The sequence below is a fragment of the Leuresthes tenuis genome, unplaced genomic scaffold, assembly GCF_036924035.1.
Source record: "Leuresthes tenuis unplaced genomic scaffold, fLeuTen1.0.hap1 SCAF_7, whole genome shotgun sequence".
Taxonomy (NCBI): domain Eukaryota; kingdom Metazoa; phylum Chordata; class Actinopteri; order Atheriniformes; family Atherinopsidae; genus Leuresthes; species Leuresthes tenuis.
Window position 1 is genome coordinate 23040266 of NW_027325361.1, and position 26405 is coordinate 23066670.

The 26405-nt window shown below is 42.9% G+C and overlaps 1 protein-coding gene across 2 annotated transcripts; it reads right to left on the reverse strand.

Moving 5' to 3' along the window:
• Nucleotides 1-26380, reverse strand: sh3rf1 (SH3 domain containing ring finger 1). 2 transcript variants are annotated; one of them, XM_072390006.1, is made up of 12 exons: nt 26087-26380; nt 24702-25212; nt 10137-10412; nt 9479-9574; nt 7624-7929; nt 5217-5327; nt 3603-3730; nt 2701-2871; nt 1915-2195; nt 1508-1827; nt 908-1245; nt 1-753 (listed from the first exon to the last, which is right to left on the reverse strand). In XM_072390006.1, the coding sequence occupies exons 2-12, from the start codon at nt 25080-25082 to the stop codon at nt 585-587; spliced, it is 2577 nt and encodes an 858-aa protein (XP_072246107.1). In that variant the 5' UTR covers nt 25083-25212; nt 26087-26380; the 3' UTR covers nt 1-584. The 2 variants fall into 2 exon arrangements, with proteins under 2 accessions (XP_072246107.1, XP_072246108.1); XM_072390007.1 differs by lacking the exon at nt 5217-5327.
• Between the last annotated feature and the right edge of the window lie 25 nt (nt 26381-26405).

Consider the following 26405-nt stretch of genomic DNA (forward strand, 5'->3'; position numbering starts at 1 on the left):
TTCTTTTTTTCCTACTATGCAGCACAAGTGATTTGTTCTGGTCAGTTCCATCTGATTCACTGACTCCTAAATGCTGACAGTTTGAAATAATGATAAATTTTATCAGCAGTCTAGCAGACAAAAGTAGAACTAATCAGGTCATTTACAACATAAGGCATGTGCTCTACTTAACCCCTTAATGTGTGGCACTACAACAAGAACAATATGAAATAAGTTAAAATGTGTAACATACCGTTAAACAGTTCATATTGGTTGTTTTAGGACTAATTATATTTATGTCCTTATGTACAATAAAGTGGGGAACAGTACAAGGCACACATTTAACAGCTGGATTGTTTCAAAGATATAAATAACCAAGAAAAAAGAAGTTCATGAGTAGTGTGCTCTCCTCCACCTCTCCACTGTGCTTTCACTGACAACATATCCTGATCTTCTCTGCAGCTCTTTCTCATGTGCCTCTCGCGTTCTTTTTCAGGACATAAAGTGTCGGTATGATGGTCCTGTTCCAGCAACCTGCGAGCAGCGGTCAGCTGGGTCGTGGCGGTGTTGAGCTTGCTTCACTGTAGCGTGTGTGTGTGTGTGTGTTAGATGCTGTCGACAAAGCTGCCAGGGAACAACCCGGTCCTGCCGTTCCTCTGCAGTGTGCCTTTGAACCAGCCGTCCTCCCTCTTTCTGTGAACAAACACAATGTCGCCCTCCTTAAGTTCCAGCTCTGCCTCACTCTGCGGCGGATAGGACACCACCACCCTGTATCTGGAGAGGACAGCCAGAGGCACAGTGAGACACCAAAACACACCACATCAAAGAAAACTGATCTGCCCTGACACCTGTGATATAATGTTGCACGTTGTGTGCACAGAACAGAGCAGCTGAAACAACACGACACTGCAGTTTCACATCAACGTACCTCTCACATATGATGGGACGTGCGTCATGCTGCTGTGATAAAAGAGAGGAGCAGGGCTGGCGAGGAGGAGGAGCGATGGGAGCGCATCCATCAAGTGGACTGTTCTTCCGATGGGAGGACTCTGGGACTGAGGAGGAGGAAGATGATGAAGCAGCAGCAGGTTCAGGCTCGAGGCAGCTGACTGAACCAGAAGGTGGGGAACTGTCGGGGCCCACAGCTCCATGCAACACCTCTCCAGCAGCAGCCTGTTCGGTCTCGAGTGTAGGAGAGGAGGGGGGTGAGGGACGAGACTTCTTCTTATTGGAGGACAACAGCTTCAGAAGACTTTTCTTCTCTCTCTGCAGAAAGAACAGCAGTTTTAAAGGTTAGAAAATGAGACGGAATTGTCACACCACAGAGAGAGAGAACAAAGAAACTGTTATGTAATATAACCTCTTATTGTTACCACTGGTGAATCCTGAGTAATTAGCATCCTACAAAGCATTTTAATTATATGCTAAAAAACGAAGACATTCTCCACCATGATACCACAAACAATCGGAAACAGTCTTCATTGTCTTCTCTGAGAGTCTCTGAGCACAATGAAAAGAAACAGCTAACCTTGCTATCCTTGTCCAGTCTGCAGGCGAGCACCGCATTGTTAGATGAGGAATTCAGGGCAGCGTTGTTCCCAGAGCCGACCGGCACAGCGAGGACAGGCACGGGTCTCAGAACGTCACCCTCCAGGGATGCAGCGCTCACATTGGGTGGAGTCAGAGAGACAGCAGCGCAGCTCATTGCCACTCCCATCCGGGTACAGCCTTGGGCGGCACTGGAGGAGGGCTGTGGGCAGACTGCGAGGTGTGGGAGATAAGTCACAGGTGTGGCAGACTGGATGGGTGTCACTGCTGCTGTGGGCCTGTCCTGACTGTGACAAGCAGCTGCAAAAATAACACAAAACCATATTAGAACATAGAAAGTCTCTTTTTATTTTCTTAATTCTGTGAGACAACAATTTGGCCATTTACCTGTTCTGACTGCGTTGCGAGCCTGATTGACAGTCATCTGCGAGCTGACATGCAACGGGACTTTTGGCTGTTGGCCTGTGGCTGTCTGAGCTGTTACCACAGCTGCTGGTTGGGAGCTGGCAGGTACAGCGCTGGAGCACACAGTGAGGGGTTTGTTGAAATCAGGCCCTGGGACAATGGCCCCAAGGGGAGCAGAGGAAGGGCTCACAATGGTGACTCCTCTGCCGGCCTGAGTGCAAAGACTCATGGACACTTTGGGCTGGGAGCTCCCAGACGCTGTCCTGAGGGGGTTAGATGTGAAGAGCTTTCTGAGGTAACAGGAAACCATTACACAATGGGGTGGCTCTAACCTCATTGCATTTAAGGCTTACATCCACCATACAAACAGAGAATAACTACATAAGTTTTACATTTCTGTGCCGACAGATTACGAAAGCTGAAATCAAGAAAACAAATAAGTTACACATTTCTAAAAGGAATTTGCAAAGTCATCAAAAGCTGCTTTTTATGAGAATTCTTTGCAAAGCTGGAAAGCATCTGCGTTACAGTAAATTCCACAGCTAAAACTATTTGTATATGATAAAAGTAAACCTAAATTAGCAGCTTGAGTAAACAAGTGCGGCTTTCTCAATAAAAGGATCATCTTAAAAAAGAGAAACTGGAGGAATTACTAAGTTATGACTGCACATCACAGACAAATGGCTGTGAAACCAAGCATGTAGACATGTGACTGAATGTACAATATGTTGACAAGAATAAATGGCTAACAGTGATTTAATGACTGACCTGCTGACTGGGCTCATGTAGTTCCCAGGGAAGACTCCGATCTTGCCTGTGTGCATCGAGGTGCCCTTGAACCAGCCATCTTGACAGCGTTCCAGCACCAGGAACATCTCTCCTTTCCTCAGCTCCAGCTCATCCTCTTTCCGAGGAGTGTACGGGAACATCGCCACATAGCTAGATCCATCACAAACAATAAGCACAATTAATCAGCCAGCATAGAGGATCCTCCCCCCTTTTGGAAAAAAGCAGTTTTTAATACAGCATTTGTTCTGGTTTTATCCAGCAGTCTGGCTGATTATCTGTCATCATCTCAGCTCAGAGCCTCCGGCAGAGCTGGTGTCCTCCGACCCAGAGAAAACCAGCGCTGAAGGACAAAACTTATTTTGTAGGTCATCTCTCTGCAGCAGTGCAAGACCAGGCCTGTAATAGCAGCCAGGTAGATAAGAGCCTCAGCTGACATGTTTTCCATCTGGTTACAGTGCTGTCAGGGAAGGAGAATGTAAATACCTCAGTCTGACATGCATGCACTGGCAGACGGCAGGATAGGAGGCATGAGTGGATCTAATATCTATCAGGTGTGCAAGTTGTCTTGGGGGAGTAATTAGGGTAAAGGTGAGGGGGTCAAAAGTCAAGGGTGATAGAAAGCATCTCCCAAAGGGAGCCTGGAGACTGTCACCCACAAGTTTTGACCCTTTCACCTGTGCACACTCTGCAGGCCCACACTGACAGCTGGGGGGTGGGGGGGGAGCGGCGGCGCTGGTCAAAGACACGCAAGGATTTACTTTCCCATCAGCGGAGCATGTGCGTTAAGACCCTGGGCCATCGGAGGACAAACCGCTTGTGACATTTCACTGCACATTTAAGACGACTGCGTATTTTTGTGTGAGACTGTTGTTATAACTCACACTGTGGGTCTTTGTCTGCTACTTTGGTCGCTTATGCTGGGGGAGGGTCTCTGTCCGGCAGCTAGGGAATATGCCGCTCCGCTAACAGAGGACTGCGGGGGAGGAGGTGGGGGTGGTGGGAGAGCATCCTGTGACAGAAGAATAGAAAATCATATTACTAGCTAGATAGGATCAGCATTTAATTACAATTTTACAACAATTCATCATTTGCCTCCTCTCAGTAAGAAGCACAAGGACAAAAACAAGAAGTAACATGAGCCTCAATAACAGTTACGTAAGCAGGGAGACTAGTTTGTTTATGAGCAACAAAGAGAATGAGAGCTCATCTGTCATTTGGGTTATTCCCTCTAGTTTGCCGGCACTAGGGGAGAGTGGTTTGGCAGACACTGTAGTCTTGTCCCTGGCTTCCCCTCATTACGGAGAATCTACTATTCCGCTTGTTTATTTGTTGCTAGGAGACCAAATAGCTACATGTTAAATCCACTGCAGTATTTAATTGGGAACATATGAAATGAAAAACATGTCTGTGAGCACACTTCAGAGAAGCCCTCAAAACCAACCATGAGTGGATTCATCGTGACTCACTTGCTGTTGAACATCTGTGAGAAACTAAAGCTTTTGACAAGAGGCTGATAGTCGCTGGACGCTTAAAGAAGAGTTCAAATGTCGAGGTATCACAAAGCACATAAAAAGAGCCATATATATGTATAGATAGACCCACATGAAGAGTGAGCGTGTCAGAATGATGCTGAAGTCGACTCCTCTGCCCAGGAGCTTCACATTGGCAGCAGTGAGCAGCAGAGTAATAGCTTCCATGACACACTGGGGGAGGAGAGTGGCACTCAGACAGCCCTGTGGTATGTGTACGGGCCCGTGTGTATATGCGAGTGTCGTTCTGCGTTCTGGTTCGCTGCTGACGCTTGAGCTGAGATAATTAGGCTGCTGCAGGCTAGAGAAATCATCTGTACAAAAACATCATGTAGGGTTCCCAAGTGAAGCGGAGAGCTCAACCTTTTGTGTACACATTCCTGCCCATTCAAAAACTCCACATACCAGAGCCTACACATAGACGGACAGGAAGTTTGCGTGCCGTTTTGTGTGGCCTGGAGGGATTTCTTGAAACTTTTAGTTGCACTGATTTTCCATTTTTTTCTTGGCACAGGAATTTAGGAGACTTAACAGAGAAAACCATCATAAAGTATGTTCACAGACTGAATCGAATATTGTGACATGTAATCCAGATTAATGCTACTTCATATCTAAACAGTGTGACATAAATGCTACAGTATGAATACTCGTGTACGATTTAAACCAGTGACATTACTGCATGAATTAGTTTAATCCTACGCTTGCAGATACAGTGTACAGTAGGTTGTATACCCTTGGGTTTAATCCATATGCAGACCATACAGTCCTTCCATACATAATGTTACCATGCAACAGCTCCGGATTATATACAAACTTTGTTTTCTTTAATTATAGTTACGTGTCACATAGGCACATAAAATACTCATCTGAATTAGGTACTCAGATAATGATTAACTGTTTTGTTGTCATTTGGTTGCTTCAGTCTTGTGTTTGATAATCATTAAGAGACATTAAGATTCCACCTACCAAAGGAATGGATGTGTAGCTCGTCTCTGAGGGAAATGTGAAGACTGTTGCAGTAGTAACAGGACTACTAGGGGGTGGGGTCACAATAAGTCCAGCTGTGCAAATATGTACCTGCAAACGAAGGGGAATGTTGACCATTTAATATTCTGAGTCCATAATAAAAGGGTATGCCCCTCTCATACACGAAGAACACAAATGTGTGCAAATAAACTTCCTGTTACTGTAATAAATCTTTAATCACACCTACAATACAAGGACATACTCATCGTAAAGAAAGTGGGACTGCCTGCAGTATTGTAGAACACCATAACTTCAGAGTAAAAAACGCTTTCTGGTCACACTGTGTGTAAATGACACTTGCTGAGCAGTGCTTCACACATGTGGCTTTGTATCCTGTCCATGGCCTGATGATTTGATTGGTCAAAAAGAAATCAGATGACCACACAGGAAGACTTTCATTGGTTATGTTGCTAGAGGGGGCTTCCCAAATCAGTCATCCACGTGAGTCATGATGGTTCCCTGGTAACAAGGCCATACTGTTGGACACACAATATCTCCCTGTAGCCCACTGACTCTGCACGGATGGCTGCTTCAGACTGATCCACCTCCTGAGGTGAACCTTTCAGAGCACATGAACCAAATGCAACAGTGTGCTCAAAAGTGACACTGCTTGACAATGAATAACGCTGTAAAGAACAGGGCAGGTATGTTGTTCCAAATTAAATAAATGCATTTTAGAGTGCAGAAAGAATGCTTACAACAAGAGTCTGTTGTACTTCCCTGAAAATGTCTCCCTATCACCTGGTACAGTGAGAGGCCACAAGTCCATTCTAAGAAAGACTGTGGGCAATCGGATCGGATTAATGGCTAAATTACAATAAGATTGAGTTATTCAGCTCGTGTAGACAGCTTAGTCCGACAAGAAATCGAATCGGATCTGGTTACTCTCAATCTGCCCACTTAACGTGCATGTAGACGACAGTGGATCGGATCGAGCCTTCTGCGAATGCTGGAGATTTTTTCCCGCGATCGTCACCCGGAAGTTGAAGGAGACGATATTACTGTTGTTGTCGCCGCCGTCAGAAAGAAACAAACAACGCGATGGAGAATGCGCCGTTGTGCATGGCGTTTGTGCCATAACCAGCTCATTACAAATGTAGAGGGACGCAGCTTCATCTTGCTCTTCGTTCGCCATCTTTCTCGAATGGCTTAGTTTTGTTGTTGTTGGTGGTGAAGACGTCAACTGGAAGTGGCTCTATTAGCGAGAGTTGAAACGGGTACAGCGCCACTTATCTACTGTGGTATTGCATTCTTTGTGCCAGTGATTCCATTCATTCACCGCCATGTAACAAAGGATAATAACCCTCAGATAAGGAGCATAACCCAACTATAGCTATAATGGAGTTAATCTCATCATGTAAACCCACTGACTAGTTAGGCCCTTTGTTGTCTTTTTGTCTGAGCGATTTGGGGGGTAGATAAGTGCAGGTGAAGGGGACAGCAGAGACAAAAGAGGAGGCTGGAGAGCCTTTCTGTCACAATGTTCTGTAAATCAAACATATATGTAATCTTAATATATTGACTTTGAATATAATATATTTTGAATATTGAAGTTTTGAATATGAATAATGCTCATACCAATATTTAAAGAGAACACACTTTAATAGTCATACTCAAGCTGTAACACTAGAAAAACGAATGATCAATTCATTTCTCTTAAACACTTCTAAATCAAAATCTAATGGATGAGACTCACATTTGAGTCACAGATGGCCTCAGACTAGGGATGGGTCTTCTGCATCTGCACATCTGTTCTTATGAATGTCTAGCACCAAGTCAGAACTCAACCTAAAGTGACTGGAAACCACAAAGCTGCAGTGAATGGCTCTCATGTCAGGCTGAGTGTGGAAAACTCAAAGGCTAAGCTGGAGCTGTTTTTGTGGATGAGTCAAGTCACACATCTATGATTTCAAACGCATGAATGAAGCGATAGTCCGTACGGTACGAGGGGAAAAGGGAAGTCAGCCTAATTACTGACAGAAGGAGAGTGGAGCCTTTGAAAAGAACAAGCTTCTTGAGAAAACAAAAGGATCTGAAACTGGACTCTGCTTTCCATATGCATGAGTGTGCACTATAACATTTCTTTAAAGTTAGGGAGTTAAGGGAGTCATCTCCACAAGAACACTAGAGTAATAGTAGTAGTCAGTAATACATCTGTAATTTCATTGTTGTGTGTTTAAGGTCCAGCTCCTTTGACATATTGTGGGAAACATAAACATATGGACACAGAAAGCCTATAAGTGAATAAATGACACCTACTTGTAAAACCGCACTCTTCAAATGAGCGTTCCATTTTTAGACGGCACACTGAGAGCAACATACAAATAAAGCTTGTGGACAATTTTACCTGTGAAGGTGCGCTGCAGGAAAGCCCCCCACTGATCTCTCCAATCCGGGCAGCCGCTGTGGGATTGCTGGAGCTGATGAGGACCGGCCCGCTAATCTCCATGGAGTGGCGCTGAGGGGGAGGAGCTAGCATGGGTTTGTGGGACATAGTGAGAGATGTGAAGGAATGTCGTTTCTTGCTGTTCTTCTTCTCCCCTGGCCGCTGGGCACCATTGCTCTGGAGGCCTAAGGAGGCCCCCTCGCCAGAGTCTCCACCGGAGTCTGATGGCTTGTCCAACTCTATAAGCTGACGTGCTGCAGAGTTAAACTATGAGAAAGGAAAGAGGTTGGGGTGAACAAAGAAAGAGGTATTCAAGACGATAATAAATCCTCATGAAATCGGTCTCTATATTGAGGACGATTGACCTTTGTCTACATGAAGTCAGTCAAATCGGTGAGCAGAATAAAGTTCTATATGTTCTTCATCTGAATCTTTTTGTCATATGACTGCAGTGGCCATGTATTGGGTAATGACTGTTTAAAAAACAAGGTTGACCTGCAGCTTAATACTGTGCCTTAGCTGTCAGCTGGAGCTGCTGCTCATACCATCTATGTTGACAAATTTATTCTGAAGGATTTGATGCTTCTGTGCCAGCTGGAAAACTGGCAGCTTTGTATATTTTCAAGTGATGTGACTGACTGTAAGGTAAAAAAAAAAAATTACAACAACAGTTTCAGTTAATCACAAAGTGCTCTTATATGCTGTCATACTTTGCCCCAGGCAGTTTCTTTATTTCTTAGGATATAAAAGATGAGCATTTAATCCCAGTTCAGCAGACAGCTGCGCAGGCTCATCACTGAAATGTCACCACATTAAGGTTGACATGTAATATTGAGAGCAAAATACCAGGTGAAGGCTCCTGATCTCATTTAATTGAAGACCTATGATACAGCAATGACATTTTACTGTATAGTGAGTATGCACCTATGTCTCTGTTATAACCACACCCAGAGAGCTTGATTTGATGGCCACTGAGAGGCAAACATTCAACATGACTGCTGCCACTAGTTGTGGAGTATAATAAAAGAACATTATCTTAAACTAAAGGCTCTTGCTCCTGGTTGGGATCTTTGCAACCTTGCAAAGAATCTGTGGCCCACGGACATGAACATCTGGTCAGAAATAGTGTTTCCTGATGTTTTTGGGTACCTCATTTCTACACCGGGGAAATTCCCAAAACAAAGCCTGAAAACAAAGTCTGGACGCCTTGCATAACACAACATAAGCCAATGTTAGGATGCAAAATCAGTTAAATCCCAAACTGACAGGGTTGTTGTTTACGGGCAAGTTTCTACAATTATCTTTTACTCTATCCAAACTGTACATTATTGTGGTTTCGAGTAATAATCGACCCGTTATTGGTCCTCTAAGGTTGGCTCGGTTAGCTAACATCTAACCCTCATTAAAAATGCAGAGCACAAGCAACGCTGTTGCCTTATCCATCAAATGCAAAAACTTTGCACTTACACTCACTGTATATGGGGGATACAATAGTTTTTCACCTGTGGTTCGTCATAAATATTGTACAATGATTTTCAACGTTTCAGTCCAGAGAGACAAAAGTAAGAAATGTTAATAATACAAAGAAATGTTTTAACATCATTTATAACTCTCAGAACTGCAGAGATAAAAAAAAAAAAGTATTATCTTTAAGGGGAAAAGTGTGAGCCTGTGTTTTTACAGATGTGTTTAATGGTTCTGAGAAACAGAAAAACATTTGAAACAGAAGAAATGGATAACGTTCAAAGGATGCTGGAACTCTGCTAATCTTTTGATTGCATACTGAAGCATCATCAAAATAAAACTACTTTCTTACCTCCACATATGAGATGGGAAATATTCCAATTTTATCTCCCAGCATTCCCTCGGCCCAGTTTTCATCTACTCTGCGGATCACAGTCAGGATATCATCCTAAAATGTAAAAACAGAGAAGGCAATGCATGAGAAAAAATTAATAAGATAGTGATTATCTAAGAGAATTTTTGGAAATTCTCTCGGAACAAACACGGAGCAGAAATAATGATTTTGGGATAATAGTTTTTGAAACAGAACATACCCAAGAGTGAAACCGTTAAGGCCTCAGTAATGGTGTTCTATTTGCAAAACGACTTCGTAAGCTTGTTTCTGTTTTTGCTCATGACATATAAACTGATGACAGTTTGCAAAAAACATCAAAGTATAACCAAACAGCTGGACAGACACAACAGCTTAATTACTATAGTTAAGCTGTGCCTCGCTGTATGTGGCATCCATTCTCCTAAGGCCTAATTACAGCTGCTCATCAAGAGGCCTGGCTCAAAATCCAAACCAGTGCTGTGGGCGTTTCAGTCGAAACCCCTGACATTCTAACACACACAAAACTTGAGAAAATGAATGCTTAGAAGACAAACTGTCACTGTAATGAAGGTATTTTTGTTTTACAACGCTGACCATGTGGCGGAAGAGTTGGTGTTGCAGTGCTATAGTGTTTCACCTTAGAGAAGGGAAGACAGTCCTTGTCGGCCTCCTTGTCTTTGAGCTCAAAGTCATAGAGGGCTTTGCACTGAGGCGGTGGCTGCGGCAGCGGCTTGATGACCTGGACAAAGTTGGTGGGGAAAAAGCCGTGAACTCCACCCATCTCCCCGTGGTACCAGTTCTCATCCACTTGCCGGCGCAGGATGATGATGTCACCCTTGGTGAATTTGAGGTCTCCTGGCTCCTTGCCATCATAGTTGTACAGCGCCTTGGCACAAGGGAGCTGTGGTACACCCTAAAGAGAGATAGTGAATGTAAGTCTTGTCATTCCTGAATCAACAAGACAACAGACCTCATTACTAATTACTAAGAGCTACATTTGTGTGTGTCCCCCCACTATAAACAACAAAAAACAGCTCATGTTGTGAGTTCACAGTTACAGTGCGAGCTTGGCAGGTTGTGAGTACCTGACTAAGGGCCAGAGAGGACCAACAGCCCTTTAACTAGAAGAGGAAGGTTTTGCATCTCAGCCTGCCAGACTGAAGACCTCAAAAGGCTCATTCAGGGAATGACAATCCAGGGAAAGAGGGACAGCAAGTGAGGGGGAGAAGCAGGATAGAGAAGCATCAATGTTCTCTATTCAGAATGGGTGTCCATGAAGAAGGCCTTGGTCCAAAAAAAAAAAAAAGCCCACACCACTGTGATCCCACTGCTGTTAGACACAGTTTGCAGTGATCAGAATCACAATCATCTGAACTTAAACTGAAACTACAGAATCAATGTAGATTGTGAAAAGGGAAAATGTCTAGAACCCAAGAGGATATTGGCGAAAAGTCAGAAAGTGTGTGTGTGTGTGTGTGTGTGTGTGTGTGTGTGGGGGGGGGGGGGGGGGGGGGGGGGGTTAAATCAGAGTTTGGAGTAAGCTCTGCAGTCTTGTTAAAGACTAATGAACCGTTTTAAGGCCTCTAGAAGAATAAGAGTACAGAGTGAGCCGTGATGGTGAACCAGGGTGACATTACCCTGCTGCAGAGAATCACACAGCCTGCAGCACAGACCCAATCGCTCTCTGGCTCTGCTGCTCTAGCCTGTGGAGAGAGTGAAGGAGGGAGGAGGGGTGCTGCAGCCCCCTGGACACTACGCTGGAGCTGGGCCTCCTTCCTTTCAGGGAAGAAACAGGGCTTTTGAGCCCACCAAGGCTTGGCAGGGAGTTTTGTGATGAAAATGCAAATGAAATTGGAAGTTCTGCCATTTTTGTTTCAGATGACACAACAGGTTCAAGCTATACAAAACAAATCGGATCTAATGACATGGTAAAAATAAAATGCTTGTCCTGTTGAAACTGTGACATTTGTAAGCACTTGTTTGTACACCGAGGCCAAGGCATAATAAAACCTTAAGGAGAACCACTGTCCAAAGCCAGCATTAAGAGAGTACTTTTGCACATGTTAAAAGGCCATAAAATCTGTTCATAAAGAAAGCCTTCCATGTAAAAATACAATACTAGAACAAGAAGCCATTTTTATTGACTAGAATGGATGAAAGTCAACATTTCCCAACTGAATTACCTGTCGTGCTTTTTTTAAAAGATGGGTTTTATTGCAAGACACCAAAAGCAAACCTACACCTAGGCAGTATGTTTTAGTCCAACACTTTTACTGCTCGTTTGAGTCAGTTTTTGATCTCCCTATATGGACTCATAAAAGAGGCGTTGTCAGCACAGCTAGGTTTCCAAATTTCACTTGGCTCAACATAGTCTGAGTGAGAGAAAAAAAAGAAATCGAGAGACTGCTCTGGATGCTTAAGAGAAGACTAAAGACTAAAACTAGGTGAAAGCTTAATATCCGGTGTGCGTCCACAGAGACAGTGCTGTTGTGTTGGCCTGCACAGAGCGTACAGCCCCACCAGTCCTCACCAAACATCCCCTGGAAAACATAGGAGGCTGTGTTTCATAGAGAAACATATAGGAGGGAGCTGATGAGCTGTTATCACACGAGCGCCATAAAAATGTCCCAAAGAGACGTTACGTGAGCACACAAATGCACACAGATAGTTCTTGGCTTCGTTTTTTTGTTTGTTTTTTTGCTTTTAACCCTTCCCTAGGAGAGTAATGAGACTGCAATAAAGTACATCTCCAAAATGAGCATCAGCTACAGAAACAGCTCTGTACCGACTTTATGCTCCACAACCACAGAGCAACTACAACAGACAGAAATATCTGAATTTCCTTTTGTTTTTCCTTCACCCCACTCCTCCGATAGCTAAAAATCAGCCGTGAAAGTTCAATGTAACAGTAATAATACAGGCAGCAGAAGCCAATGTTGGTCTACTGCATAAGACTGTTGATGTTTTGAGAGAGTATGCAGGCAACGCCAAATGACTTCTAGCCCTCTTAATGATTTAAAATACACCATTACCTACAATATCACACTAAGGATACTAAAGTGAAGCCTGCAGGCCACAGGCTGTGTGTTTCTTAAGAAACTCATTCCTAAAACAAACTTGAGGGCTACATTATTATTTTTTTCAACCAATACTAAGTATGTTATCTTAAAATACCATGACTTTCCTAAAGACAGCAGATGAGTGAGTTGATCAAATATTTTTATTCAGAGACACTTTGATGAACAGTGTTGATCAAGGAAGCTTTTTTTTCTCCACCTGTTATGCTCTTTAAACCCCATTTCAGTTCTGAAAATATGGCAGCTGATACAGGTATTAAAGGATAAATGTCAAATTAATTTGTTTATTCCTAAATCACTTAATTGTGGTATCAAAAAAATGTATTTCTATTCAAATACAAGCTGGTTATCAAAGAAGATATTTATCAGGGAAGAAAGTCAGCACTCAGCTTTTCTGTGTGTACATTATAACATTTTGTACATAGTGTGAAAATTGTTAACTGTGTGTGAATGTGTGTGAATAAAGAGGGACAGATGGGAAGAGAAAGAAAAAAAAAGACTAGGGCCAATGTGCAGAGCATCAGCTGGTGTGTGCAATTACTTCTGTATAGCAGATAATGCAATTAGACTTGTGTGCTAAAGGGATTTCACTATTATAGTGTTCTCTTCCACAGCACTGGATTATAACTGAATTACACAAGTGTTCTGCTCTGCGGCGCAGCCAAATGTCAACAACCAGTGAGCAGACGGGCATAAAAACAGAATGCATGCATGCGGCGCTACAGTCGGTGAGACTAGGTCAGATGGGGATAATTGCACTAACAACTTGCTTTTACACACGTTAGGTTTGCAAGGGTCTCATTAAAGACAAAAAAGGCCTTGTGCAGAAACGTTCAGCAAAACTTTCAACCGATTATCAACCACAATAGACGTCCAATCTGACTGAATCAACGTTATCAGACTTAACGTGTAATGCTGGTCTTTACTACTAACACAGCAGAGGTTGCTGGTAACTTTTGCTCCATCAGCAGTTCAAGGCTTGTGTACAACCACAGCAGACAGAAACCTTTACCCCCTGCATGCAAGTGCCAGACACGACTCCACTCCCATATGGGCACATCCAGAATCTCAGCAGGGGGGGAAGAATGAGCTGAGGGTACTACTGCCAAAACAGAGCATGCAGCAGGGTTAGCCTGTCTGCTCCGTGCTACAAACTAACCGAGGCCTGTCAGACATTCTACGAGAGACTGAGCACAAGCTGCGTCTGCTGCACTGACCTGGTGGCCACTGGACATTTGTTGGCCAACACGAGGCTGTAGATGAGCGAAGAGCTTCCCACCAGCATTGTGCTGTAGCACATAATACATGCTGGGAGTGAAAAATTCTCAGGACACAGACTATCTTGATTCCATTACACATGCAGTATTAAAATTGATTATTAATGGCCGCTTTAACAGCCACAGGAGAGCTGGCTTTTTAAACAACTTTTCTGTCTTAAAACTTTATTGTTTATGGATGTATTAAACAGGAAGAGAAAGAAATTCTTAGCAAACGTATTAAAAAAAAAAAAACAGAGACAGTTTTAGGAATTCAAAAACAAAAAGAGAGAGAGAGAACTTAACATCAGTGTCTCTTAACTTTTTTTTTTAAAGTTGTACAGTAAATATGTTTGCTTATTTATATTTTCTGGAATTAATGGCGGCTGAGTCGGGACAGATCTTTATATTCACTATTCAGTGTCTCCAACACATACAAGCATAGAATAATAAAGACTAAGTCTCGAAAAAAGGGGAGTGGGGGAGGGGGGTGGAAAAAGGTAAGAGAAGCCAAACTTTTCCAAACAGACATTAGAGTGACGCTTTCAAACCGGAACCTCATGATACAGCTTACTCATATAGAGCTGCTGTCTCCCCCTCAGACTGAGACAAAAGAAAAACTTCCACTCTCAGGTTTCTATGGAAACGCCACACAGGAGCAGTTTTTTCACTATTTATGAGCCTCTTGACAGCACAGTGAATCTTATAAAAGAGAGTCATTCAGAATCCAACCTGTGTTTAATGCAGTAATGGGGCCCGAGGCGACGGCGGCATCATCACCTCAAAGAAATGCTTTGACTTTTTGGGAGATTTGCCTTTTTTGCTTTCCTGCCAAGATTCAGATAAGATCAACACTACTCTTATGTCTGTGCGCCAAATATAAGATAACAGCCGCTTACCTGAGCAGAGCATAAAGACTGGAGACTGTGAAAAAACACACCCAAATTAACAAAAATCCAAGTAGCAGCACCATCTAAAGCTCAGTGATCACTAAGACAAACAGAAGAAAAAGAACATGCAAAGGAGGAAGTGCTTCTGACATCAGGAAAACTTTAATGCTGTTTGCTACGGCATATGGCATTTTTGATCTTGCTAAACAAAGTCACAGTGGTAACTAATTGACTTGTGCTTGTTTCTAATTAAACTGAAACAGATTGAGTGCAGGAGGGATTCTGTATATCAACTGTACACAAAGGCCACTAAAAACAGGCCGCAACAGTCACCGAGTTCCATTTTCATCAAAGATCTTCTGAGGAAACAAAAAAGTATTTTCTTGTTTTCTGGTGACTTTCAAGTTGTGTATAAATGGGGAAAATAAAGCAAGGGTCATTTGTCAGGCACGGATTTCTGGATGAGTGAGAAAACTCATTTCCATTTGGATAGATGTTGGACCTCAATCAACAAGCAAAAAAAAACTAAAAAACAAACAAACTGATATTCGGTCATAAAGTTGTGGGAAAGCTTGTTTGGCTTGATTTATATTTTTCGAGGCGACAAAGGGGCAATAAAAGATTCAAGCTTACCAAAGCTTTATACTATGTCAGTTCACTGTGCTTGTTTGTTTCCCTCACTACATACCAAATGAGGTCCCACACATTAGTCTACAGGCATGAAAACACCCAGCAGTCTGGAGGCCAGATGGAGGCTTGGATCGCATGTGACAAGAACAGGAAGTTTTCAAAAGCCCTTGGAAATTCTCCTCCTGTTCTTCCTTGTGTTCTGCTATGTTCCCAGGTCAGCAAAGGCATTTGTCAGTTAGCCTAATACTTATCTAATGGGAGCAAAAATGTCTTCTACTCCCCTAAAAGCAAGCTACAAAACAGATCTCAGGCTTGACCACTCAGTGACCCCAACAATCTACTGTTTACTGCCAGTTCCTGGCTCTTCAGCAGCACCCCAAGGGTTCATGGGAATCTGGGTGCTAGACTACGATCAAGGTCATTCCCTGGAGTTGGGATACAGGTCCCATAAGGTCACCATGTGCAAAACTAGGGACTACATTAAGATCTTTGTATCGACTTTGTGTTGATGGTAGTTGGGTCCATAAAAACATTCAACATATGGACACAGAATCAGGAAGTTTCTGTCTTAAGAACACTATGTAAGCTGCAGATTAGTCATCAGATGGAAAGCATTTTAGCAGTAGGGGAGTAAAGATTTATGAGAGAGAGCATATGCACACAGTGTGGAGGTGTCACACACATGGTTTTCATGAAGCTCTCGTATGTTTGAGTGAGTGTGGGTTCTACTGTGAAAATGCAATTAGACAAAACCACTCACACATGAACTGGCACATTTTTGTGTAGCCCAATGTGTAAGGGCTGCTTTCTATACCTGCTCGGCCTCAGATGAGGGGTAAAGGCTGGTTCTGGGTGGCCTTGGAATCACCCAGTCTGCTTGTCCGACTGAAAACTGAAAGAACAGAACTCTTTAACTCTGTGCCAGTTCATACATTGGGCTTAATAGTTGCTCTCACAGAAACCCACTCACATTTCAAAGCAGACAGAGCATGTGAGGAGGTAAAATACAGAAAGCTAGAGAGACATGGCCAGAGAAACAGTGTGAGATCAAAGAACATGAAGCAGGGAGAGGAAGCAAGATTTGCCTTCCTGAACCTTTGAAACTGTTCTGTGGCATAGAGCTACAAAGACATTTGGTCAGTAGCTCTGACTAATTTAGCAAAGCCACAAAAACTGGGACAAGAAAGCACTGTGGGACACAACTGATGGGCCTCTAATGACAAACTTCAAATCATTTCAAATCTCTGTGGAAAACATTCTGTTTGCCAGATCAAGAAAAGCAACGCAAGATAAATGTAGAGGCGTGTTATTGAACACAGTCCACACTATGCAAGTGCATAACCTTCGATCAAACTGTAGAAATATCTACATACACTGCTCTGATTATTGTCACCTCTCACAACTGCAGGCACAAACGGTGGCAATAACTGAGCACCACAATCATCAAAAAATGGATTAAAAGCATTAATGAATTCAATTAGCAATAAGATTGTAAGCCCAGAGATCTTTTGTCACGTACTGAATAAACTTAATAACCTGGATTAGCTCTGTGAAAAGTGTCAACATACTAAGCTAACTTGTATCCAAGCTACAGAGGGATTAGTTCACAAATGTCACAGTATCTGTGTATTGAGTGCTAGTCAATATGAGCTGAATACTAAGCATTTCCTCACATTTCTCTTCACTGTGCTGCTGAAAGGATGCTGTGTCTGTGGTCTTTTGTCCCTTTTAGTCATTCAGTGAGCCACCTGCTCTGCTCAGCTTCGGCTGACTTCAATTTACAGAGTGTTGCAAGTTAAGGGGAAATGTGATGAGGAACTGGACAACTAACCACTTAGTTTCATCTCAACTCAAACCTGCTGCAGCCACTACTATGCTGTTTCCCAGTTATCTTGGTTAACTGTCTGATTGTTCCATGCAGGCTTATTGTTCAGTCGTCCAGCTGTGTGTCAGAGTAGTGGGCAATTGAAGAACATTTGCTTGTATTAGCTGGAATTTGGACGCCTCTAAAGTGGACAAACAAAGGCAGGATATTGACACAGTTCTGGCAAAGGCCCAGTGGACAAACACTGCAACTATTCTCCGACTCAAGAGGCAGCACTACTTTTCACTCTCTTAAGAAACTCTGTGTTTGTCCATTCCGCCCTTGACTCAGTCCAGATGTAACATATAACTGCTAGCTTTTTTCCCCACTAAATAATATGCAAGGCATCATGCACAGGAGTGCCAAGCGGCAAATTTGAAGAACTCTAAAATATATCCCTCACAAGTTCCTTGTTTCTCTGCAAAAACACACACAAAAAAAACCTCCTTCTGTCTAATGTTTGCTTAAGGAGAAAGTGGTGGCTGAAAGGGGACCCGTGCTGCAGTAATATGCCCTCATCTTTACAGAACCTCGGCTTCATCACAGGTAAAATGTGTCTCGTGTTGACAGAGCAGAAGACTCCGATAAACACTTCGGGCATGATTCTATGTTTTACTTCAGTGACATTTGGTGTCATAAACAGTGTTTACGAGATGCTGAGTTCTAAACGTTGAGATGTCAACTGAGCTGGAGCTGCAGCTGCTCAAGAGGGCTGCTTTCAGTGCACAGATTAGTAAATTTGTGTCATCGTGCCATGAGACGTCCGAGTTAATCTAACACTCCGAAAAAAGAATAGTTTTGTCTTTCTGACTTGTTTGTTCGTTCATGTGCCGGCTCTTCTAAGTGGGTGACCGAAGGACAAGATCTGCAAGTAAACTGCACAATCGTCTTGTATGCTGACTGTTATATTGACTCATGAATGTGTAGCTATTCACACGATTGTGCTATACTATTAAACCGTTTCTCCATTCTATCAGTCAGTCCTCAGACTTTGCACCTATGCTGTTCAAGGTTTCTTTAGTTTGCCCTTAAGATATGCAAAGGGACAAAACAGGCCCACTGTAATGATCAACTAAATACATTTTAATAAGAAATCTGCACTTGATCAAAGTATGCTGGTGTTGAGTGTGTGTCCATTAAAAGGAAACACACTGGCAGGGCTCTCTGGATATTTGACAGTTTTGTTGGTACAGACTCACATTTCAAAAGTCAGAGGTTGCTTTGGTTAGTCAGTAATGTTATTAAGCACAAGGAAGAAAAGAGACAGATTCTGGTACCTCTTAAAACTAATCAAGGCGTCCAGAAATACAGAAGCTAATAGGCCTCTCTTCGACATCATCAACGTGGCTATTGCAGTGCTCTACCATGGAGAGCAATACAAACTGAAAAGCTTAAACTCACACTGAGGTTTCAACATAGTGTTGTCACGTGTGTTTATGTAGCGCCTACACACCTGTGTTTTTGTGGGTGTGTTATGTATAATGGGCCCTTACAGTTCTAAAAAACATTCAGTCTGAGTCATCAAGACAAACATTGCCCTTGTTTAGTGAGGCCAAAGTCTGGGAAGACTAGGTGTGTGCGTTTCTGGGCTCAAAGAACATTCGACTCTGATCAGAACAGTTATGATGGGCTGGCTCTGTGAATGCAATTCTCTCGCCAGTGTCTGCAACAGGATGTGAGTGCAGAAAGCATATCGTGTCTAAAAGCCAAACCAGCCCGACTCTTTGTCAGTGCTCTCTCTTTTTCAAGTCCTATTCAATAATTAATCACAAGCTTTCAGCAGGAGAGACCCAACACATGCAAACTAACTCAGAAAACAGGCAATCAGCCTACTAAAAAGTAGGCTGATTTTCGAGATTATGTGGCACTTTCTTCCAAATAAAAAAAGATTATTTCCCATTTTCACCATCTGTACTACTCATATCTCTGCAGAGATAGAAAAATGTATTGACTGATTGACGGAGCATTAACATGCAAGTATTTTACTCATCAAGTAATCCTTTAAGCTCCTTTTTTCCCTCTCAACATGCCAAAAACTACATTATAGCACATAAGTCTTGAAAACTAAACTGATATTATCATCCTTTATTCTGTCATTTCATATTTTAACTGACTAATCAATTAGTTAATATTTCAGGTTGTTAGATGTAGATCGTAATGTTAATAAATATTTACAAATAAAGATTTTACGAGGTGGAATTTTGATCTATTTTCTTCTTTTCATAAGATTACGACGCAATTGAGTGTTCAATTCTAACACTTAATCCTTTGGACTAAATACCATCGGTGTCTTCTCCGAGCTGATGAAATTGCATCACTCGGGGGGGGGGGGGGGGTAGTCATAGATTAACTGCACCTTTGGGCTTCAAAGAAAACACGAGACTCTACAGAACATACCTGAACAGCAACGTACAGTATGAGCACCGGAGAGCTGCAGAAAACTTTTGAAACGTTTAACAAAAACATTCACTTTTGGATCTCAGAAGAAGGTTTCAGGATCAAACAGTTCTTATGGAGTAGCAAGAGGAGCCAGAGGCAGTTACTGCTGCTTGAGGTCAGAGGTCAAGCAGCTGAAAACGAAACTCGCAGCTAAACATAATTATACCTAAGGGATGAGAATTGAACACTTAAGATGCCGGCAGTCAAACGGTCCATAGATGACCAATCCAGGGCCACGGCACAGGGTGAGAGGTCAACCTGCTCTGTTAAGTCCAGGCAGGTATTAAAGCCACCTCGGGAACATTGGGTGAAGGGCACAATGAGACACATGCCGATACAGAACAGCTAAGAAAACATCAAATGGATAAAGTCCACTGACAACATTTGTAAAACCATTTTGGTCCAATTCCCTTCCACACAAACTAAGCTCGGTAAAAAAAAAAAAAAAAATGTTGTCACTGCTGTAACTTGAATTATGATCGACAACAAGTACAAAATGGCCTGTAAAACAAACTGTTGCTGGTCCATAAAACATTTTCTAAAAGAGCCTTGGCCACTAGACCACACACATACATAAAATAGGCTCTAAAGAAAGGCTTTTGTCAGACCCCACAGGTGTGATGGGACTGTGGATAAGAAGGTCATGGATGCTTCCTTTACTATGTCATGCTGAGAGATGTGACAGGAGATGTGACATGAATGGAGGAAGCAGGGGGGTGTGGGCCATTAGCAAATGTGGCATTTTGGTCTGTGGACCACCCAGACAGTAAAGCTAAAATAAAGAAAGACAACAACAAACATTAACACATCTTTGCATGCAAAATTTATACAATGAAGTTTATGTCATCACCAGCTCTAAGAGGGGGATAAACAGCTCAAACCCTCAATAAAATGAAGGCCAGGTGGAAAGCACTCTGACAGTCTTAACTGCTACACGAGCGTCTGCCTGGAGGCTTTCAGGTGCAGACTCACCTCACTGCTTGCATGATTGTCAACAGAGCTAGAGTCCTAATTAATATAGATGAGACCACAATCAGAGTATTAACCTGTAGTCAAAGGAGTGCACTAAACATTCAGAGACAAAGCAGACCAGACGTCCACACAAACGTATGCCGACACCAACTGGGGGAAGGTGAACGTGAGCTGGCAAGCGCGACGAGACCAGACAAGCCCACTGTTTGGAAAAGAAACAGTGACCTGCAACTGTTCATGGCATTCCTCAAAGACACTAACACAAAACATCCCACTCTGTCTGAGAAAAGACACTGAACAAAAGTCTGGAAAATCTTGAGAGCCCAAAAAAACAAAGACAGGCACACAGCCTTCATCAGAAGAGCGGTAAACCCTACAATGAAGAGGTTATGACTGCCTATTAATCACATGACTGGGTCTTTTGAACTTCTCCTTGGGTATTAAGTAAACCAATACTGTACACAGAGAGAAGTTATTTCCCAGAGGATGAAAACCCAAGCTCTTATCCACTGCATGTGTTCCAAAACATATCAAGCGTGGAAAGAAATGTGAAAGGTATGTGTATTATTAGGATCTCATTATTTTACGTCTGTGATAGTACATAGAGGAACCCATCCTGATACCGTATGTAAGATGGGACAGTCTGTATACGATGAAGGAAAGGGAACAGAGCGACCATTTTCAACATTCTGGGTTCCACATACAAGTCAATAAAGTCCAAATCCGTCATTATCTACCCGCTTTCTGGATTAGATAAATGTAAGCAGATACATAAAGGCAACCGGAGACACACAGGTTGCTTCACTGTGGAGCAAGTGTTTTCTTTCTTCAGAATGAAAGTCAGCAGTCAGCAGTAAGAGGAGAACGGGGAGCTGTGCCGACTCAGTGTCTAATAAACTCTAATCTCATTAGACCTTTAACAGGCTCCAGGCTGGATTTAGACGGCAAGGAGGGAGGAGGTAGATGGCAGAAATATGAGGAAAAAAATAGAAATGTAGCTTGTGTCAGTGGCTCAACAGAGAAAATTACAGTTGACTCACAAGTCCCTGCATGGACTGTCCAGAAGGTCGAAGCTACTCTGTAGACCTCTGTGGGAAATACAGAGGAGGCAGGAGAAATGTGTGAGCATGTTGAGAGAGTAGCGATGAATAGACCGAAGCCCTCTTGAAAACATTCCCAGTGGAAAGCAATAAGTATAAGTTTACCAGTATGTGGGCAGTGTGAGGGTGTAATGAAGGGGTTCTGTTGTGCAGGCAGAGGTCAGGCAGGCGGGCAAAAGGAAAGGCTTTAACAACAATATGATGTCATCAAAGAGAGCCAGCATTACTCATCAACCTCAGACGCGGGAGGTGCACAGGAATTTTATTGTGATCTCTCGACATAAAAAACATCAAGAAAAATTGTTTTCCTCTCAATCAAGAAAGAAAAAGAAAAGACAGAAAAAGCTGTGACATTATCCCAGAAAACAAAAATAAATGTTTTGTAGAAAGCAATAGAACTTCTTTAAATCAGAAGACAGTGAGTACAAACTAATAGGCTGTATTCTGTTTCCTGTTTGTTAAAACTCAATTCTGTTGACGTGAATGTAATAAGAAATGATGCCAGGAAGAAAAGGCTTTCAAATAGTAAGAGGCCTATATAACAAACAGCCTCAAAAAGTTCCATGGTTTTAAGTTCTCATTACTAAGAGACAATGACCTAATTACATGCCCAAAAAGGTTAGGAAAGAATAGTCTCATTTCATATCAACGAAGCACACAATGACAGACACACGCACACACACAAAAACAGACTTCAATCTTTATCCCAAGAGCACATTATAGTTCTAAATGTAGCCTAAAATAAACTGTGCCTGATCTACAACACCATTAAAAATGAACTGACGGTTTTACAACAAAGGCGGAAATTATCATTACAGAAAGTCTATTTTTGCAGTGTGGGAGTGTAGGCTCAACTCTCCAGAGAACCACAATGAAAACTAAAGACATCCACTCAGATCTCTAATTCCTGTTCCCTCTTCCCAGTTGGCTGTGACCCTTGGCCACCCTGACTCCTGAACCCCGACCTTTGACTTCCTGACAGCTCAAACGGCTTTACTTGCTCTCAGGCAAAAAATACCACAGAGCTATCTGTTCCAAACCAGTGTGAACAAAATGCTATGTTTTATGAGTCAATAAGGACAGAGAAAGACAAAACATCCACGTAACGGGAGCACCATAGAGGTGAGTCACAGACAACCGCAGGACTACAGTCGAGACAAGCCTTTTCACTCCCCTCATGAAAGAAATGCCAGGGTGCTGTGTCAAACAACTGCTGCAACCCCTGGAGCTTTTAAGAGGAGGGGCAGAGAGCCGACTGGGCAAGGTTACTCACTAAACCTTTTTCCCTTTTGGTCCCGACGCCTTCACTTAACACTCATCAGTTTCTGTTACTGGTGGCCTTCCACACACACACAAAGTCTCTTGTGGCCATTCTACACGTGTCGGTCAGTCAGGAGGATCAGAGGGGACCCGAAACAAAACCCTGTTGTGGATCTGTCAGGCAGTCCCCACCGTTCTGCCCTCCCAGGCATTATCTGAGCAGAGAAGAATCGGAGGTGGAGCTCTGCTTGAACAGGAGCAGCTTCAATATTTAAAAAGTAACCCCCCCCCAAACGAAAAAAGGGACGGATGATGAACAAAAAAGAAATGGGACTGAGGGTGTCACCCAGGAGCAGTGAAGCGTTCAGCACCCATGGAGCACTGGTCAGAGATCAGGCTGGGCAATCTGTAGGAGCTTTGATCTCTGCCTTTTATGTTCCCAAAGTGTTACACCTGCACAGCTGTCTTTTTCTGTTCTCTGTCATCAGCAGAATGTCTTAAGACAGCAGAAAAGACTTTAGAGAATCAGTGATTAACATGACATTCTACATATTCTCTTAAAAAAAAAAAAAGAGGAAAATAGCTACTAGCTCTACAACTGGACCATTTTACACATTTCTATACACCGACTTCATACAGTGCATGCATGAATGAGCAGTATACCTCCATGCCTACACAGAGGAATCGGCAGGAGAGGTGAGATAATGGCATAGTTTCAAATGACAACCTCTTTATTTGCAGCAAACAGCCTTTTCAGAATCGGGGACATGGGGTGGGGACTGGGGGATTCCAAAATGCACAAACAACTTTGAAATGAGTACAAATCTTCTGAAGTGATACTTTGGCAAATGAGGCGGGTCCCCCAGTAGCAATTTACAGCGAGGCCTCTGATCTTCATACCTGCATGGCTGGGCAGATACATTATCAGCGCTATGACATTCCAATGATTCTACACAAGACCTTGACATCTTTTCATCTACCTTATCCTCCCCTCGTAGAGACCAGAGCGGCTCAAAGAGGGGCCCACAGGTCTTTGGCTTTTTTTCTCTCTCCCTCCCTCCTTCACATTTTCTGTAGCCATCTTAAGTATGATTTGGGAATAAATACACCGTGAAATGTTAAGAAGTCTGGCATTTTTTGGGTTAAAAAATAGAACAAGTTTGTGTGCCATTTTCAGTGTTTCCCTATTGCCTCCATCTCAACAGAACTATCTGAATAAAACTAAACGAGCATCAACTCCCAGGCATGCCTCAATATTCTCCTGCTTCTCTAAATATACCCAACAAGTCCTCTTCGTGCTGCAGATGAAACCTGTAGTTCCACCCCAGATTTCACACAAACATTCACATAAAGTGAAGCAAGGATCTCAAGTGCAAGACCGGCTTTACTGTACGACACTGTCAGCAACTAAGAGACAGCTAATAATAGAGAGCTTACAGGAAAAGTCTGCCTGCCATTGACACAGAGAGAGGAATTATTTGGTGGCTAAACTATTGACTGCTCTAAATCTCTGCCTGTTGTAATGTCGGGCTACTAGTCAACTGGCTGGCTCGGCGATCCCCATGATAACCAATAATCTGCAGCAAAGATTAGAGAGCCGACATGCTGCTTTTAATCCAGACAGATTTTCTCTGTTTTGTTTCAGCTTGACCCTAACAATGAGAGACACAGATTGGAGTTCAGTAATGCCTGTTCATTCGGTCAGGATACTAACCCGGACAATGGTGCTCTTAGTCTGGGCTCGCTGGGGTTGCGCTCCCGGTGCGCCCTGGTCCCTCGCCCCACTTCCGTGTGTTCTGGCCACGGCTCCAGACGTACCATTTGTGCAGACTCCAGCTCCAGAACCGGCCCTTCTGGGCCTCTGCTTTATGCCATCCAGCAGGCGCACGAGGAGGATGTTGCTTGGGAGTTCATCCACGGCACACTCCACCAACGTCCGGCACTCTGGGCAGCGCAGCTCCCCACGTGAGCCCAGGATGCCTTGGAGACATCTGCGGCAGAAGGTGTGCTGACAAGGAAGAACTTTTGCAGAGGCATCCAGCCGCTCCAGACAAACAGGGCACTCGAGCAAATCCAGCAACACTGACTCGTCCATTCTCTGTGTGCTTGGTCTCCACTTCAGAAAAGCATGATGCTGATCATTTCTTTTTCTTTTTCTTCAGATGCAGATCAAGGACTGTCACGTCACTCCCATTCCTTGGCTATGGCCATGGCATTTGCATCAGCTAGGAAAAGGTCAAGGGAGCAAATTAATCAACTGTGTACACAACAAAATAGGTCATGTTATCCATACAGCAGACGTGACATATGGCTGAGGCGGTGTACTGTTGTTTCACCAGATGAGTGTTACATTGTCATACTGATGGTCCGATAAATCCACGCTACACATGAGCGTGGGGCTTGGTGATACGTTGATAACAGCTAGAAAAATCGTAAAAACACTGTCCTTTTTATGGTTAGCTTAAAGAATCAGGGACTAAAGTTTATCTAAGTTCCTCCACAACGTGGTATTGTGATGTTGGACTCTTTAAATGGACTGCACGGCAAACAAGCAGTGAGCTCAAGAATAAAGAGGAGCATGTAAGAGTAAATTAGTCCGATTTGCCTTTCAAGAGGGACAGCCGGGGGACATTAAGAGTGCGATCAACAAATTTGGTCTGATAAAAGATTGAGAAGCAAACGCACCTGTCTAATAAACAACAATGTATGAATATATTTCAATAACAACAACCAAACGCTTAAAGCTTGTGAAGCAATATAGAAACGTTGCTCAGTTCAATATTACGTAAAACTTAATTACTAAAAATGCATAAAGATACTTTTTAACAGCGGGACTAATTTAAACAGCAGACTTCTCTCATATATGCAAGAAATGAAAACTACCAAAGAGCATATTAAATTGTGTTTGCATGGTGGCGACCACCACACGCCAACTAGTTTTACTTCAATGTTGCCACAAACAAAACTAACAATACATTGTAGAGTTTTTATAACGTTCGCAAATGGGGGAAAAAAACTATTTCTATAACTTGTAGAACTGGAGCCAGTTTATTTACGACGTTTCTAAGCACCCAGACAGCTAAAAGCAAGTCAGCTTACCTCTTCCGAAACAGGACTCCTCCTCTTGTTGCTCCGTATCTCTCAAATTTTTTGCCTTCTTGCTAACGTTAAGTTAGCAACCTACTCAAAAATTTACTCGCCACTTATCTATTAAGTATTTGAGCAAATTCTATCGTTTTGCTGTGATAGTTTTCCTTTCCATGCGTGTGACTTACAGAGTAGACATACCCCTGTCAGAGAGTTGAGTAAAACCTAACATGAAAAATACATAGGGGAAACAACGGAACTCCAGCCGCACACAGCGCCATGCTAGTACTTCTGTTCTGCTGGACTGACGCTGGAACAAGCGGAGAGGGGG

Excerpts from the sequence above, each read along its gene's own strand:
- sh3rf1 (XM_072390006.1), bottom strand. The coding sequence starts at position 25,082 with ATGGACGAGTCAGTGTTGCTGGATTTGCTCGAGTGCCCTGTTTGTCTG. Across the intron at positions 7,930-9,478 it reads TTCCCATCTCATATGTGGAG|TTTAACTCTGCAGCACGTCA; the intron begins GTAAGAAAGTAG and ends CCTTTCTCATAG. Across the intron at positions 1,828-1,914 it reads TCGCAACGCAGTCAGAACAG|CTGCTTGTCACAGTCAGGAC; the intron begins GTAAATGGCCAA and ends TTATTTTTGCAG.